The sequence below is a fragment of the Microtus oregoni genome, unplaced genomic scaffold, assembly GCF_018167655.1.
Source record: "Microtus oregoni isolate MIOR12 unplaced genomic scaffold, Mior012 000026F_ref0000081, whole genome shotgun sequence".
NCBI classification, from domain to species: domain Eukaryota; kingdom Metazoa; phylum Chordata; class Mammalia; order Rodentia; family Cricetidae; genus Microtus; species Microtus oregoni.
The window spans coordinates 29,413,438-29,431,755 of NW_024543085.1; the positions used below are offsets into that span (position 1 = coordinate 29,413,438).

The 18,318-nt window shown below is 44.3% G+C and overlaps 1 protein-coding gene across 1 annotated transcript in view; it reads left to right on the top strand.

Annotated features, from left to right (window-relative positions):
* The window catches only part of Lrguk (leucine rich repeats and guanylate kinase domain containing), a 113,721-nt gene that overhangs the window by 15,917 nt on the left and 79,486 nt on the right, over window positions 1–18,318 (top strand). The window contains exons 4-6 of the mRNA XM_041675561.1: window positions 578–678; window positions 4,366–4,447; window positions 14,262–14,386. Of these exons, the coding sequence (XP_041531495.1) occupies window positions 578–678; window positions 4,366–4,447; window positions 14,262–14,386 (308 nt within the window). The remainder of the gene's footprint in view (window positions 1–577; window positions 679–4,365; window positions 4,448–14,261; window positions 14,387–18,318) is intronic.

Here is an 18,318-nt window from a genome sequence, read left to right on the forward strand (position 1 = left end):
AATATTCCTGTTCTCCTTGCCCCGCCTCTACTTCCTGTCTGGTTGTCTTGCCTATACTTCCTGCCTGGCTACTGACTGACCAGTCAGCATTTATTTAAAGCATAATTGACAGAATACAGATTGTCCCACACCAAATGATTTTTTAAGTCAACTTATAATGTGGTGGATACTGTTACGACATTAGAACAAGGTGCGTTTTGTGGTTCGTCTACCCCTTGTCTCCCCCTCCCTCCTCCTACACCCTGCTCTCCTCTGTTCTACACTTTAAAAGAGTACTTCACACATCGTTCATTTTTATTAATTTGACTCAGCTGAAATATTTGAGATGTGCTTGCAATGGGCATAATTCAAAGTTATTCTAATTTGGCCAGGTGTGGTAGCACCTTTAATCCGAGCACTTGGGAGACAGAAAGCTGGTGAATCTAAGTTCTAGACCAGCCTGGCCTACATAGTGAATTCCAGGCCAACCAGGACTGAACAATGCGATCGTGTCTGGAAAAAAAAAATGTGTGTTCTGATATAACATGCTTAATGATTTTTTTCTAGTATCTTATTGATTCACCTTTTCTGCTCCCAGATTTGTCTTGTGTGAGCTGCATGCCGTATCTTCTGGAACTAAATGCTTCTCAGAACAGGCTGACTACCTTCTTCAATTTCAAGCCACCCAAAAATCTCAAGGTATACTTATCAATACTCTAATAATCTACAGTAAGGGCTTGCCACTTAAACAAGCAAGAGAGAACTAATAGAGAGGAGTCAGGGGGATAGCTTCCAGTGTGAGTCAGGAGGATAGCTTCCAGTGTGAGTCAGGGGGATAGCTTCCAGTGTGAATCTGAGGGATAGCTTACAGTGTGAGTCGGGGGATGCCTACAGTGTGAGTCAGGGGGATAGCTTCCAGTGTGAGTCAGGGGGGATAGCTTCCAGTGTGAATCTGGGGGATAGCTCCCAGTGTGAGTCAGGGGGGGTGGGTGACAGTGTGAGTCAGGGGGATAGCTCCCAGTGTGAGTCAGGAGGATAGCTTACAGTGCAGGTGTCTGAACTGAAATACAGACAAGTGTGTCACCGAGATGCTCTGTCAGCATATGGTCCTTGAGAGCTCTTTGCTGAAACCTCACATTCAAGGAACCAGCTTCCTTCTGTCCTCTTGGCCATATTTATGCCATTTTCTTAGTTAAAAAAGAAGATTTTAATTGATTGTTATTTCTTTGGGCTGGGGCGGTAGGTCTTTCCATGCAGTCCAGGCTGGCCTCAAACTCCTGCCCTTCCTGCTTTTGCCTCCTGACTGCTGCAGGTCCAGACATGTGCCGCCACACGCAGCCCCTTTGCCCTTGTAGTAGTGGCTCTTGTGTCTCTTTTGTTATAGCAGCGTGGTTCTAGCTGAGACAGTGGTAAAGCGTTTCCTGGGTGCAAACTTTGTCCTCTCCCTTATCCAACCTTTGCTTTTAAAGAAACTAGTACTTTTTTATATTCATTCCCTGGCTCTGCCCAGATGGTAACTGTGGCTGAGCAGTGCAGGCTCTTTCAGTGCTCCTGTCTGGAAGCTTTTGTCCCTCGTAGTGTCCACCAGCAGCATGCCACAGGCAGGAGCAGCGGCAGGTAGCCCCCTCGGCTGCTGAGCTCCTGCAAGCCTGTGTATCTGACCCTTGTGCAGCCTGGGAAGTTGGAGCTCCACAGCCTTTGGCAGTAGCTGGCAGCATCCATTACATAAGGCCTGGATAGTGGGATTCCTTCCAGCCTTTGAGAGTGACTTGCGTTAGAGTTCCAGGGCCTTCAGCCTCTGACTATGGACCCTGAAGACTCAGCAGCACTCTAAAATTCTTCAGCGACAGTGGCCAGAATCTCCCCTCCCTGGCTCATATAGCCTCCTTCAACCCCAGCACATCGTCTCCTCTAGTTTCTCTGTCACCCTATTCCGGTGCTTGTCATTCTCTCAAACTGCCCAGCCGCCTCCTCTTCAGCTACCAAGGAGCCACCTTTTGTAACCTGGCTCGTTAACTGCCCAGCTGTTGCAACTGCTGTCACTTTGATGACCCAGCCGTCACTGCTGCTACTCCTCTGCTGCTGCTTTCTCCAATGTCACCAGCTCGCCCCACACTACCAGAGCAGGCAGAAACAAAAGCCGTCCCAGAGAAGCCTTTTGTGGGGCCTGCTGCTGGGAAAACAATGGCATGAGCATAGGTAAAGTCTCTCAGGCAGCTTGTCCTGGTGTAGTAATAGGAGCGGCGGGGCTGCGTTCCCAGCACCCCGGCCGCCTGCCCGGCTTATGCCCCGAAATAACAACACACAAACTGTATTCATTTAAATCACTGCTTGGCCCATTTCTATCTAACCTCTTCTAGGCTAATTCTCACATATTAATTTAGCCCATTTCTAATCATCTGTGTTGCGCCCCTAGGTGCGCTTACCGGGAAGATTCTAGCCTATGTCCATCCTGGGTCGGAGCTTCATCCTGGGAGCAGGGCATGACGTCTCTCTCAGGTGTCTGCTCCAGAGAGGAGAGCTGTTGAGTCTGACCTCACTTCCTGTTCCTCCCAGCGTTCTGTTCTGTTTACTCCTCCCACCTATCTTCTAACCAATAAAATGGGCCAAGGCAGTTCCTTTATTAGACAATGACCTTCCTCCATCATCCTGGGAACCTGAACCTCCGCTTATATAAGCAGAGAAGGCATGTTGGGCCAATCAGGGCCCATCTTGCACGTAAATGAAGGCTTGTGTTTTTACCGATAAGTAGCCTTTCTACTTTCCCACTGGTTAGAACAGCCTCTCAGCTAGGTCATCAGGGACATGGGCCCCCTCATTCACAGAAACTTTGTGCCCCAAAAAAGTCTGATGCAAAAGTGAAACAGCCCTGGAGGAGGCTGTGCCTTCAGGAACTGGAGCATCCAGTTTTGACTGTTAGGTAGTTTTTGCAAGGCTTCTATGGGATGCTCAAAATGACTGGCGCTGGCATAGGCGTAGACTGGTCCTTTAGACGGCTTGCGCTGTTCCTTTCCAGGCTCTGTCAGCTCGGGTCTTACTGACCACGTAATCCCCGTCCCACCCCTGTTATGTTTGTAATGGTCTTCACCAGTTGTCTACTCCTGCCTTCTGGTTCCTTCTAGGACTTAGTGTAGGGAAGTATCGTTTAGTAAGTTTGGGGAGTGCAGTCGCTGTTTCAAAGGGCACAGGAGGGACAGTGTTTATTCAGCATCTTCTTGACTACCTTCTGGAGGGAGGTTACAACACCCTCATCAAGTGCCCAATATAGTGTTCCAAAACCTTGAGTTTTCTTACCTTTTGTTTAAAAAAGATATTTTCCCCAGTAGATGAATTAAGCAAAGCTTTTTATTTAATTAGTTAGTATGTATGTATGTATGTATGTATTCTCATTGTAGAACAGGGTCCACAGATGTTGCTGAAAATGCCTGTCTAAATGAGTCAATTTTGAGAAAGGGTACTGTGGTAGTTTGAATGTGGTTGGCCCCCATAATCTCGTAGGGAGTGGCACTCTTAGCAGGTGTGGCTCTGTTGGAGTGGATTTGACCTTATTGGAGGAAGCGTGCCACTCTGGGGAGTGGGCTTTGAGGATTCCTATGCTCAGGACACTGCCCAGTGTCTCAGTTGACTTCCCATTGCCTGCATGAAGGAGCACTCTCAGCTCCAGCACCACGTCTGTCTGCCTGCACACCGCCATGCTCCCCTTCATGATCATAATGGGCTGAACCTTTGAAACCAAGTGAGCCGCCCTCACTTAGCATGCTTTCTTTATAAGAGTTGCCTTGGTCATGGTGTCTCAGCAATCAAAAAAAAAAAAAACCCCAAACTAAGGCAGATACAACTGAAGCCGTGCAGCCTGAGGGATAAAGAAGGACTGTCCTGGCGGTGAGGGGCGGCGTGTGAGACTCTCTGGAGAACAGAACAATCAGATGCACACCCGAGTGAAGCTACTGTGGTCTGTTGGGCGTTAGAAGAAATAGGAAGTGTGGTGATATAGGCGAAACTGAATCCTGCAGGAGACCAGGAGATTTAAAATAACCGCGGAACACGTGAGAGTCGATGGGGCGTGGTGGCACACGCCTTCAATCCCAGCCCATCTCTGCAGGTTTGCGGCCAGCCTCGTCTATAAGAATTTCAGGCCAGCCTTGGCTGCATAGTGAATGAGACCGTGGAGGGGAAGGAAGGGTGGAAAAGGGAGGATCCGCCTCTCGGGGTGGTGACAATAGCATCCCAGCGAGAAAAGGTGGAGAGAGATGCCTGGTTTGGCTGCACAGCCCCTACAGCCATCAGTGCTACGTCTGCGTCCAGAAACCTGTCTTCTGGTTTTGCTGTTAAACACCAGCAAGCCTGAAAGAAAGCAATGTGTAACGTATGTTCTTTTGTCACCAGAAGGTGGATTTTTCCTCCAACCAGATCATGGAAATGTGTGACCTGTCGGCATACCACACTCTGACTCAACTCATTTTGGACCGTATCCTTTGGATGCCGGGAAGGGGAGGCTGTGGGGATTTGCTCCACTGGAGAGGGTGTTCCAGTCTACACGAAGTGGTATCAGATAAGTGATTGCCCTGAAGTGTGTGGCTCATGTAACTGAATAAGAACCAGTAGTCATAAAACACGGAAAGAGATTTGCTTACCAAGGACCCGTTCTACAGGCCAAAGCTTGCCGTGGCCTTCTGATCCCGGCAAGCAGAGACAGACGGTCCTTGACATGAATGTTAAGCTTGTTTCTTGATTATAGACCTAGGGAAGTTCTGTTAAATGAACACGTATCTTCAAATTTATTTAAAATTTTGCCTTATTTTTTTTTATACAAATTCAGAGTCTGAAAAACCTAGATTTGTCATGAGGAAAATTGGTAGGAGTTCATATTGCTGCCTTTAAATAAAGCAAGGCATTCTACTGTGTTATTTATTTATCTTGTTGGGGGAATCAAACCTGGGATCTCACACATGCTTGGCAAGTGCTCTACCCCAGACCCTATAGCTCCAGCTAAAATGTCTTTAACTAAAAACAAAAGAAAGGCCCAGTTTTTGATTGCCTCCAGGAACATACATGTATGCATTGCATGAACCACGCTCCCGTGCAAGCAGAATGCCAGCTTCCACTTGTGGAGCCTGAGCCTAAAAGGTTAACTCAAGACCTTTGTGTCTAATGAGCTTGAATCTCCTCTGTACACCAGAGACTGGTGTTCTCTGGGTAATAAGCCAGCAGGGCTCTCTGTTGCTCAGCAAGCGTCTTTCTCCCCCCTTGAGAATTTGGGGAGCAGAACGGCGCATGGGTTGACTTCCCCTGAGTGTCTCATTCCAGGGATGAGGCAGCGGCCTTGTTTGTAGTATGTCTAAGTTTGCAGAGGTGGTGATCCAGGAGGCGGACTTTGTAGAGAAAGTCTCTACTCATGAGGAATGCTCAAGCCCATCCCCACTCCCTTTCAAACTCATCGATGAAATAAGCAGCGAGTGAGCTGTTAGGTGGTGCTCATGAGTAGCCCAACAGAGGCATCAGATCACGATGTCAACGAAATGTTTCCACGGCAGATCAGAGGCACACACATACGCAACACCTTCCTATAGAACCTTGGCTTTATGCTTGACCATGGTATGTAAGGAATGTTCAGAGAGAGAGAGAGAGAGAGAGAGAGAGAGAAGAGAGAGAGGGGGGAAGAGAGAGAGAGAGAGAGAGAGAGAGAGAGAGAGAGAGAAAGAGAGAGAGAACTCAGAAGCCACCTGGCTTGGAAATCCACTTGCCTCTGACCATGTGGGAGAATGCTGCCCAGAGGGACCAGCATAGCATAGCATGGAACTTGTAGAAATTTAGATTCTTTTGTTCTGCCCAAGGCCTATTTGAACCAAGTATCTGGACAATTGGAGTGTAGGTTAAAGCGGACAATGAGGACTACTGAGAACTCAAGAACAATGGCAATGGGTTTCTGATCCTACTGCACGCACTGGCTTTGTGGGAGCCTAGGCAGTTTGGATGCTCAACTTACTAGACCTGGATGGAGGTGGGGGTTCCTTGGACTTCCCACAGGACAGGGAACCCTGATTGCTTTTCGGGCTGAGGGGGGGGACTTAATTGGGGGAGGGGGAGGGAAATGGGAGGCGGTGGCGGGGAAGAGACAGAAATCTTTAATAAATAAATAAATTAAAAAACAAAACAAAACAAAAAACAAAACAAAACAAAAAAAAGCTAAGAAACTGGCTATATTCTAAAGCCCTGCCTGTCAGAGGGGCTCGGCACTCAGAGGCCCTGCCTGTGCCTCAGGGTACCTGGAGAACAGAACGGAGCTGGATATGGATAACTTCTGCTCTGGAAAGATACTTCACTGTGCAGCCCGGAATTGCCAGCAAAAACAACTCTCACGTATTGTAGAAGCAAAATATGGGATTTTGTTTAAAACATTGCTATTGCCGGGCGGTGGGTGGCGCACGCCTTTAATCCCAGCACTTGGGAGGCAGAGGCAGGCGGATCTCTGTGAGTTCGAGACCATCCTGGTCTACAAGAGCTAGTTCTAGGATAGGCTCCAAAACCACAGAGAAACCCTGTCTCGAAAAAAAAAATTGCTATCATGGGGGTTTTAAATTTTTTAAAATAAATTTAGCTTTCCATGTATAAAAGTAGAATATTAGAACTTTGTGACTGTCAAATAATGTAGTGATAAAGAATTAGGTTTTCTTTTTAAAATGTTGACGTTAGATGTAACAGTTGAGTCTTATCACTGACGTATAGAGAGTAATTATATCAAGACTTATGGAAATCCAGAGCCTGGGCATATAGGGTATATTCTAGCATCTTTACCTGTATTTGAAAAACTGCAGAGGCAAATAGCCAAAACAAACGCTCTTCTTGAGTTATTAATGAAACAAAATTACAAGTAGTTTAATATCAGAAACTTTACAATTATAATTAATACTAACAGATTCAGGAAAATAAATCTTTTTTCCCTAAAAAAGAAACCTCAAGTGATATATAAAATTTAATGAAATCTAGTACTCTTTAATTTTTATCACATTTTATAATTTATTTTGTATGCATGCATGTTTGTGGGTGCACACAGCATGTGTCCACATGGAGGTCAGAGGACAACTTTTGGGAGTTAGTTTTCTCTCTTTCCACAATGTGGGTATCAGGGATCCAACGCAGGCCACCAAGCTTGGTGCCCGGTGCCTTTAGGCATCTTCCCAGCTCCCAAATCCAGTACCCTTTCACAGTGCAACTCAGGAAACTAAAGTGTTTTCTCTGAGTATGTTCTCTACACAAGTATTTTAAGCACTCGAATCTAAAAATATCAGCTGCTGGGGAGCACATGGAGAAGATCTCTTTGGCACTTGTCTGTGCTCATGACATTGGCTCAACCACTTTGAGAAGACAGCCTTAAGTTCTCCGATAAAGGTGAGCGTCTACACTCACTATGACCTGGCGCTTCCGACTCCTACAGGAAGTCACATGTGCCAGGAGGCTTGCAGAGCGATGCTTATTGTGGTGTTGGCTGCAATGACAGAAATGCAAACACACCAATTGCTCATCAGTAGGAGATGTAAATAAATTACGCTCTTGTCTGGTCATAGCAAATGATATAGGAGGGAAGATGGGTGAGATATACCAACGGGTTCGGCAGAGATGAATTCTTAAGGTTTCTTAAGTCTTTGTTTTATTTTATGTTTGTGAATGTTCTACCGGCATGTATGAATGTATATGCACTTCATGTATGCCTGGTGCCCGGGGAGGTCAGAAAAGGGAATCAGATCCCCTGGAACTAGAGTAACAGATGTTTGCGAGCCTCCATGTGAGTACTGGGAATTGAATCTGCGTCCTCTGCAAGAGCAGCTCCTTTTAATCTATGAGCCATCTCTCCATCCCAGAGATGAATTCTAATAAAAATAAATATAACCTAGGTATAAAGGGGAAAGACACAATTCAAGCATAGTATATATTTTTGAGAGGCAGACACAAAGATTGAACAGGAGGTGTGTGTGTGTGTGTGTGTGTGTGTGAGGTGTGTGTGTGTGTGTGCACATGTGCAAATGTGTGTACATCCACACATGCTTGCTTTTCTGTAAGTGTACATGTGTGCAGGTCCACAGAGGCCAGAGGAGAGTGTTGTGTGCCCCAGAACTGGAATTACAGGCAGTTGTGAGCTGCCTCATGTGGGTGCTGGGAGCCAAACTCAGGTTCTCTGCAAGAGCAGTACATATTCTTAACTGCTGAGCCATCTCTCCAGTCCCAAACTGGGGAAAGTCTTAATTGAGTCTTTTGAAAATAAACTAATTATGCTTGTAATATAAAGTGATTATAGTAGATTATATTAGTATCTTGAACTACATTGTTAACTATAAGGAATCAATTTTTTAGTTTATCATATTAGATTATTTTATCTTTCCCAGTGTAGATAATTGATGATTACTTGATAATCATCCTGAATTACAAGGTGAGAAATTTAGTCAAGGTTAAGTAGATTTGCTTATTATTAAGTAAAGATGTAGTTTATTTTCTACCTTACAAGTATTGATGGGTCATTAATAAATTAAAAACATGATTCATAGAATTTGAGAGCTTATTTTATGGTAAAGGAGCTGGAGACCCAGGGAAGGTCAACTTGTTGGAGCTCTCTGGAAAATCACTCTGAAGTTACCATTCTGAATCTTATTAGTTTGCGCACGCTATAATCCACTGAGTGATTACTGTTTTTATAACACTGCTGTTTAAGCTATATGCATATTTCCTTTCCCCTTTAACACTCACTTCTGTGGCAGAGACCACCTTCTAAGGTGGTAGAGATCTCTTAGGATGGGCTGTGGTTAAAGCCACCGTCATGACTCTCCACTAAGAGAATCCTGATGGATTTCGGCCTCAGTTCTCAGTTACTGTTTTCTGTACACCCAAACCATGTTTTATGATTGTAGACAAATGAATAAGAGCAAATGCCGAACTGGTGAATAATTCACACCGAGCATTTATGAACTGCTGACAGCAATGCCGGAATGTAAAAATATATTCTTGGGTTCCCCAGGCCCCAGTCATAAAGTTACGCTTAAGTGCCACAGGGTTCCTTCACTTGGCTTCCATAACAATCTAAAATCCCACTGTCAGTGATTTATTCACAAAAATGGTAAAACTTCAGAGCTGGAAAGCGAGGCAGCGATTGCGAGTTCTTGGAGGCTTTCTCCTGATAGCCCTCCTTTAATATTATAATGCCCTTAAGAGGATTAATGCAGTAAGCTAATTCATCGAAATAGTTTAGTGATTTATCAGATTGTATTTCTTCTTATCAGAAACTTCCCAGACCTCGGGAAGAATGTGAAATAATAATGTTACGAGGAAGGGCAAGAAGCTCTCCGTGAAGGATCTTAAAATAAGAAGACAGGAGATTAGAGGGTTGAAGGTATTCTGCCTGGGAAGTGTGCCTAGCTGGGAACGGAGAGCTGCTCACAGCCACGCGTACTAATTGTAATCAGCACCGCAGTGCTGTGTAATGTGACTGCTGGAATAAGGAGGGGAAGAGGCATGGCCATGTAAAGGGTGTGGTCATTCCTGGGAAGTGTATCCCAGGACTCCTCAGATGTCCAAGCCATGGATGCGCAAATCCCTTGTATGTCATGAGATAGATGCTATGTCACATGCTGTTACGACATGCTGTTGGGAATAATAACAAGGAAAAAGCCGTATGACTTCGATACAGTTGTATGGTTTTCGCATCAAGCGTTTTCATCATGTGGTTGATTGGCTGAATAAAAGGGTGTAGAATCTATGCAGATGCAGGGCCAGCATAACTGGAGGTTTCTCTCCCACCTGCCAGCTTCCAAACAACCACTCTGAGGCTTACTATTTATTTACTATAATGGCTTGGCCGATGGCTCAGGCTTCTTACTGGCTAGCTCTACATATTTAAATTAACCCGTTTCTATTAGTTTGTATTTTACTGTGGCCTTATGACTTGTTAGCTCACATCTTGTTTCTATGGCAGCTGCTGGTGTCTTCCAGACTCCACCTTCTTTTTTTCCCTTTCCCTTTGCTTAGATTTCCCACCTGGCTCTATTCTGCCTCGCTGTTCGCCAAATAAGCTTCATTATTAACCAATGGCAGCAAAACATATTCACAACATACAGACGGGCATCCCACACCAGGCCAGCATATCCTTTACTTGTGAGCTCAAGTAACTTATGGTGCCTGAAAGTCCTTCAGTGTTAAGGGGAGTGAGACTTGGGAAGTGGGAGGAGACGGTAGGGAATGAGCAGTGGTCTCCACAGGGATGCTGGTTGAACTCAGTTTTTGCAGAACCCCTTGAGCAGCCACAGCGGGATCTGTTGGAGCCAGGGCCGTGGTTGCAATGAGGCACCGTGTTTCTCCTTTCTCTCCTCTCAGTTCTCATTTCAAAAAACTTGACACGTAGCAGTGACAGGGAGAGAGGAAGCTGGAGGCACCAGAAGAGTTGAGACAGTCTCTGGGGTCTTAGAAATAAGCTTTTCCAATTCCCGATGTCACTGTCATGGCTAGGACTCCTATGTTCCAGCTCCTGGCTCTTGCCTGCTTCTAGGAGGCTGATTCTGGCAGCTGCCCACTGCATCCGTTCACTCTGCTGTGATTCGGAGCATCTTCTTCTGGTTGGGATAGAGTTTCCAGGACACCATTGTTTCTGTTAAACCGGGCTTAAATACTTTGTTCTCTCTGACACCGAGCAGATGGCTATTTGAAGTTTTCATGGCTTAGTTTTTGTTACCAAAGATTGCTTACTGCAGAGATATTTCATACACAGCTGTGTGAGATAATTTAATCTCTCATTTCCTATATTTCATGCGCATCTTTCATGATAGCCTGTATCTACAAAGAGCTGGCCTTCATCTGTTTCCAAAACCATTGTTTAGCCAGCCTAGAGAAAATGGGATCTGAAAGACAGTGTTTGTGGGTAAGTATCTGTTTGTATGGCTGTTTTGGCAGAGACCCTACTCATAGGAGATTTGAAATGGCATATTGACCTCCACAAAACTGTGTGGTTTTGCCCATGGCTGGAATCTGGAACCAGCAAGAGAAGCCTAGAAATTTCTGCTACATTTGGTAACATTATCCGATTTTGGTAACATTATCCAATTTTCTTATTTATCTCTATCCTTAGTCCAGCTCTTTTTGGATTCAGTCCCAGCCTTGATTCATCCATTTCCATGCTACACATTAGAGAATGTGATGCTTGGCCATGTGTCTGTAATGTAGTTATGATATGAGAACCTTAGAGTTTTGAAGAATAGCTCATTCACATCCTTTTAAAAACAAATGAGTTCTCAGACAATTCCATGCATGTATATCATATTTTCTGGCTATTCTTATCCCCACCTTCTCTCTTCCATTCCACTCCGGTCAGTACCCTCTCTCCCCAACATGTCCCTTCTTGACATTCTTGTCTTTTTGTTTGATGACTCACTTAGTTTAGCAGAGCTGTCTGTGTGGTCATGAGCTTAAAACAACCTGCTGGAACCAGTGAGTACACAACTCACGGAAAAGAGTGACCAACACTCCCCCACTCCCAAAATATATCAGTAGCCAGCATTTTAAGAGAGAGGGTTAGGGCTCCATGAGCTCCTTCTTCGCCTTGACTGTTGACAAGGCCAGTCTTACGCAGCCCAGTGCAGGCTCAAAGAGCTATTGTGAGACCACGATTGTAATGGCTGTGTTATGGCCTGAAGACAATTCTGCAGCCCTTCCCCTGTCTTCCAGCCCTCACTTTTCTTTCCTCTTTCACTTACCAAGCCCAAGAGGGGTGGTGTAAACATCCTTTTCAGGACTGCACACCCAACCATCGCTGACTTTCAACACCATGATCAGCCACGAGGCTCCGTGTTCGCAGTCATTCCCTGCAGAGAGGAGCTTCTCTCACTAAGACTGAACGTTGTGTTTGTTTATGGGCATGAATGTGAACATTTTGAAGGAAGTTTGATTCCATGTCAAGTTAGCTAAACAATAGCAGTTAAGTTCCCCTGGAGCCTAACCATGGGTTTTCAGTCAAGTGTTCGTACCAAGCATGAATTCTCTCCTGTGAAGTGCGCCTCAAATAAAGAGACAGTTGGTTACCCCATAATCATCGTGCCATTATTGCTCCAGTATCACACCCAATCTTTATTTATTTTTCCCCATGTCTTAACTCCTAGCCTCATACCAACTCAGTGTTATCACCATGTTACAAGTGCAAACCTGATAGTGAAGGGTTGTGTAAACCAGATCAGGGTTTTGTATTTATCCTATTAAAATTAAAAATGTTTGATTTATGTGTGTTTATGTATTTGTGTGGGTATGTGCACATGAGTGTAGATCCCACTGAAGGCACTGGATTTTCTGGTGCTGACATTGCAGGTGATTGTGAACCGTCTGATGTGGGGGCTGGTATCCAAGTTCAGGTCACCTGCAAAAGCAGCACACACTTTTAACCAGTAAGCCACCACTCCCACCTACTCTGTGACAATTTTTTTTTTAAATTAGACAGAACATCCAATCAACATTTTGAAATAATTAACCTGATTTTAGCCTGTGAGGCTCTTGAGGGCAGAAAGTGATGGTTGTAAAAGCAACCCATTGATGCTAAAGGGGAGTGGAGTTGGCAACTGGGTGAAAACCAAGGACACCTAAAGACAGGTTTCAGAGCATCAATATCCGGTCTTAGTGATTAACTAGATGCTGTAAAGAATGAGAGAAAATGGTGATGTTAGCTTATAATTCATGTTCCTAGAGAAGCTAAATAAGGTGAATCCAAAGACAAACACATAGGCATCCTCAGGAATATTAACCTTCATCAGGCGATGAAAGGAGACAGAGACAGAGACCCACACGGGAGCACCGGACAGAAATCTCAAGGTCCAAATCAGGAGCAGAAGGAGACGGAGCACGAGCAAGGAACTCAGGACCATGAGGGGTGCACCCACACACTAAGACAATGGGGATGTTCTATTGGGATCTCACCAAGGCCAGCTGGCCTAGGTCTGAAAAAGCATGGGATAAATACGGACTAGCTGAACATAGCAGACAATGAGGAATACTGAGAATTCAAGAACAATTGCAGTGGGTTTTTGATCCTACTGCACGTACTGGCTTTGTGGGAGCCTAGGCAGTTTGAATGCTCACCTTACGAGACCTGGATAGAGGTGGGCAGTCCTTGGGCTTCCCACAGGTCAGGGAACCCTGATTGCTCTTCGAGCAGATGAGGGAGGGGGACTTGATCGGGGGAGGGGGAGGGAAATGGGAAGCGGTTGTGGGGACGAGGCAGAAATCCTTAATAAATAAATAAATTAAAAAAAAAAGAAAATGGTGATGTTACAGCTACTTAAGAGGCAAAGCTGGGCCCTGATGGAGCAGTGGCATTCATTCCTGGGAACTAGTCAGGCAGTTTGAGGACGGAAAAGGCCTAGCTGAACACTCAGCTTTGGAATTGCTGTCTGGACCGACTGCAAACCTGGGACACGAGATAAACTTTAAAAATGTGATCAGTGAGAACAGACACAGCACATGGTGATATTAGAGCAGACTTCTAAGCTTCCTGTATTTGAACAGGAGAAGGGAAGCCAATACCAGTGGGAAGAAAGGGCTGGTCCCCTCCCTGAGAGGGTGTTGGCCGCCCAGACACGCCCATTTGCTGTTGAGACATTGCAAAGATGATCTATCTATCTATCTATCTATCTATCTATCTATCTATCTATCTATCATCTATCCCTGTTCACATTGCCTCGGGGTGACCCTGCCTTCCAAACTCCTGCTTGAGGTGAGCCACATGAGTTCCCCCATGGAGACCATTAACTAACCCAGAGAAACACCACCCATGAGACAGCTCTGAACTGATGTTTTCATCCATAGTATTAAATGAATCACATGTGGATACAAATCCTATGCCTTTAAAATTTTATAGAAGTGATGTTTTCTCCTATATGAAAAACCTAAGATTTAGTTAGGTAGGGCTCGTCCTATATGGGGCATAAAATATTCATTTATTCAAACTCTTGTTTGATTTTTCTAGTGATAATTTAACACTGATTTTATTTTATATTTTTATTTTTTTGAGTATATATTTATGTATGTGTGTCTGTGTTTCGCCAAGGTGCCTGTGTGAAGGTCAGTAGATCATTTTTAGGCATTGATCCTCTCCTCCCATCATGTGAGACCTAGGGATTGACATCAAGTAACTTTACCTGCTCAGCCATCTCCCTGGCCCAGCACTGATGTGTGTGTGTGTGTGTGTGTGTGTGTGTGTGTGTGTAACGTTTCCAAAGACTCTGAATAACATTTTCCTTAAACATAGTTGTCATATACAGACAACGAGATAGAAGAAATCACTGGGTTAGAGAACTGTATCAGCCTGACCCACCTCAGTCTGGCTGACAACAAGATCACAACCATCAGCGGCTTGGGAACACTACCCATCAAAGTGCTTTGTTTGGTGAGTCCAACAAGATGCCGTTCTTTGTAGAAGTAGTGGCTATTGTTTAAGAAGTACGTGAATTATGACGACTAGGATTTTTCTTTGCGCCTTATAGCGTCTGGTGTGCATTCCTGCCCCTGTGTGTAGGATCAGTAGCCCCTGCTCAAGTAAAGCCAGTTTCAAATTCCATATGCAGATTAAACATTTAGATAGTCAGTTTTCTAGTCTGTGGAAGGAAGTGTATTTTGACAAGTAGTTTTTAATATTATATATTTCGTTGGTGAAAATAACAGTTGAGCATAGTAAGCGTGCTCAAATTTATGCATGCAGATGTTTCCCAGGCTCTGAACTCAAGCAGCCCATCTATACAAGTGCATGCTGGTCTCCCAGACTGGAAATCATAAGCTGTGCAGAGAGGAAATGCATAGTGCAGTCAGAAAGACCATCCGATTGCTGTTTTCCCAAGGACAGCGCCTTTTTGAAGTCCTGTGATATGCCATGTGACCAAAACACAAATGAAAGCTGAGACTGTTGGCCAACAAGTCAGCAGGATCCCAATAGTCCCAAAGATGCACGCGATCTTTATAAATTAACAGTATGGGTCACTAGTGTGTGTGTGAGCGTGCTAATGCTCTGTGTACAGGATTCTTCCTTCTCTTCCCCTCCCTCCTCGCCTTAGATGGCTCTGTTGGCCTTTATCATACCCATCAGAGGGTGGGCAGGGAGCTTTTCAATGAGGCTTGTGTCTTAACCATGTTTATGTCTCTCTCCCAGGAAGCTGTGTTAAATGACATATTGGGTTATGTGTACATTTTTTAAATTTGATTTTTTAAATTTAAAAACAAGATTTTTCATTTTACATACCAATCCTAGTTCCTCCTCTCTCTCCTCCTTCTGCTACCCCCCGCCTTTCCCCCACCCCATTCCCCTCACTCCTCAGAGAGGGTAAGGCCTCCCAAGAGGAGTCAACAAAGTCTGGCACATCAAATTGAGGCTGGACCAAGGCCTTCCCCCCATATCTAGACTGAGCAAGGTCTCCCTCCATAGGGAATGGGCTCCAAAAAGCCAGTTCATGCACTAGGGATAAATCCTGATGCCACTGACAGTTCCCCACAGACTGTCACTCACATTCAGAGGGCCTAGTTCAGTCCCACGCGGATTCCCCAGCTGTCGGTTCAGACTCAGTGAGCTCCCACCTGCATGCATACATTTTTTTTAACTTAAAAATTATTTTTTATTCTATGTCTTTGCCTACATGAGTATTTATGAAACACTTTCATGCCTGGTGCTCAGGGAGTCAAGGAGGTGGCACAGGATCCCCTAGGACTGGAGTTACAGACAGTCGTGAGCCACCATGTGGGACCTGGGGATTGAAACTGGAAAAGCAGCCGGTGCTCTTAACTATCGAGTCATTTCTCCAGTCCTACGTGCACATCTTTGAACATGCACATAGGAATTCCTTATTTAACCACAGATCACTGAGGTTTGGCTCTGTGATGATGTTTCTTCCTCTTAAAGCTCAAAATACTTCTCGCCCTCCATGGAGTTCAGAGAGGGTGGAGGACTGGCCTTCCAGCGCCATTCAGAGAAAAGCTTCACGAATCCCCTGAGAGTTTATGTTTTCTGTGCTCAAGGAGTGACAAATATTACTAAAACTGTGCATTTTACTTTCATCCTGTGTCTCGTTAATCACATGACCCTTGCTGGCACTAGCATTCTTGCTATTTTTTTTCTGCCAATAAATGAGATAAGTAAGTAGTTCTAGTTCCTGCACCCAGCACCAAGACGGGCCAGAAAATACAGAATATGCCGTTACTCATTTTCACTGAAGTTCTGAGAGTTAGAAAGTTGCCTTTTCCAAATTTGAATAAAATTCATAACCCAAATGATGCACACTTGCTTCAGCAGTATTTATTGACTTCATTTTTAATTTATGGAATCAGAACATCATTTGGTTTTGTTATTGACAAGAACTCAGTGTACAGTACAGTAAGAAGAGCAAACCAACCGCTAATACTCTGCCTTCATCCTCTGTGGGAGATGTAAAAGATGGCTTGCCGGTGGGCCATTCTGTCCTTAGAAGCTTGACAGCGTCGGGCAGTGATGAAGCTTGAACTTCACCGTGTGGGAGGAAAGGCCAGTTGGGTTCCCTGACAGACTGGCAGATGAGGAATGCTTCCTAATTGAATTTACTGCTCTCAAAGTGCTTTTTCTGCTATTCACTGCAAGGTTGGAGGAGCTGTGTGCAGAAACTTCTTAAGTCCACAATCCCGAGCGGGCCTTTGGCTCTCAGTGCCCGACAAAGGCCCTGCCTGCCTGGCTTTCAGTCAGAGATTCCGTGATTCTCAGCTTCTCTCAGTCTGCCCTCTTTTACGACCATAGGCTATCCAATTAAGCTTTTCTATGCCTCGCTCTGCTCAGACCATCTCCCACTCTGAAAGCCATCAGAGCCCCTGAAGAATACTACATCTGTCCAGCGTATAGAAAGTGCTTCACAGTCCTTCATGGAGAAGTGCACTGTATATAAATTTGATCTGTGGGCAGTGTTTGAATGGGAGATTGAGCCCTCATTTCAATACATTAAATTGATATGGATATGATGGTGAGCTCAGCAGGGTCTCTTTCCTATTACTTTTCACTTTTTATAACTTTTTTGAACTTTAAACAGGAAAATTTGATTTCACTTTGGCAAATAAGGTTATGAAGTTTTTTTTCTTTTTATTACATTTTTTCAAATACATAGAAGTAAAAAGAATAGTATAATAAGCTCTCATGGGCTGTAACCCACCTTTAAAGGTTATTAACATTCTATTATGATATTTTAAGGAGCTATAGAATTATAGTAGTGAGCGTAAATCTAGTTCATTATTGAAAAAGGATGAAAATGGGTTTCTTGCTATTCAGTGTGCCAGTGAACATTACCGGTGAAAATATTCAAACGAAAGGGAATACAGCAATTTAAGTTTTCAGTTATTAAGTTATTCAAATATTAAGTTATATTGAAAGTTTTGAGTGTTTTTTTATATTTTATTTTATTTTTGAGACAGGCTCTCTCTGGGTAGCCCAAGCTGTCCTGGAACTTACTATGTAGACCAGGCTGGTCTTGAACTTACAGAGATCTGCCTGCCTCTGTATCACCATGCCCAGCCTGAAAACTTTAAATGTGTTAAAGATAAGTAAAACATAGTATTAACTCAAAATTTGAACTTTATGATACTTTTCGACTTAAACCGAAGGCTAAATTTTACTGTGATATTTTTCTGTTCCTTAAGGCAAAGGGGCTAAGGATTGCAGAGTATATTGGGAAGTCCTCAAAAATGAAAATTATTGTTATTGCTATTATTGCCATGGGTGTATGGAGACTGAGAAAGAGGACAACTTTCCCCCGTTATCAATGTCTGAGAGATGCTTGTATGTCAACTATTGAAGAAGTAGATGTGGTTATCATGATGTAGTAGGCTACCCAGTGGTAATGGCATTGAGGGAGTAACCATTGTTTTAACTAACAGTTGTGCACCCTGGACTGGATCAGAGGGCTGTTTCTTCCGATGGGCTTGCTGGAATGTTGGGTGGTGGGGTCAGCTCATCCGGATTGCTTTGATGGCTATTAGTCTCGGGGTATTGACTCATAGGTACCAGTCTGTAAGTCTCCTATTTAGTCTCAGGGTATTTTCCCACGTGATTTGGGATTTCTGCTTGTCCAGGTGATGTTTCCATAGTAGGATGGCTGGAACATGGTATCTGTATCTAGAGCTCCTAGGATCTGAAAGCAGGCGTGACTTGGTCATCCTGTATCTTAGAATTAGAATCAGTACGTTTCTTTCATACTCTTTGGTTAAGGGAGGTTTTATAGGCTACCATAGGTTAAAGAGGAGGAATGACACAAGCACAGACTCTACCAACTCAACCTTCAACAGACTTTGTGAGATGATGTCACTTGAGAATATTTC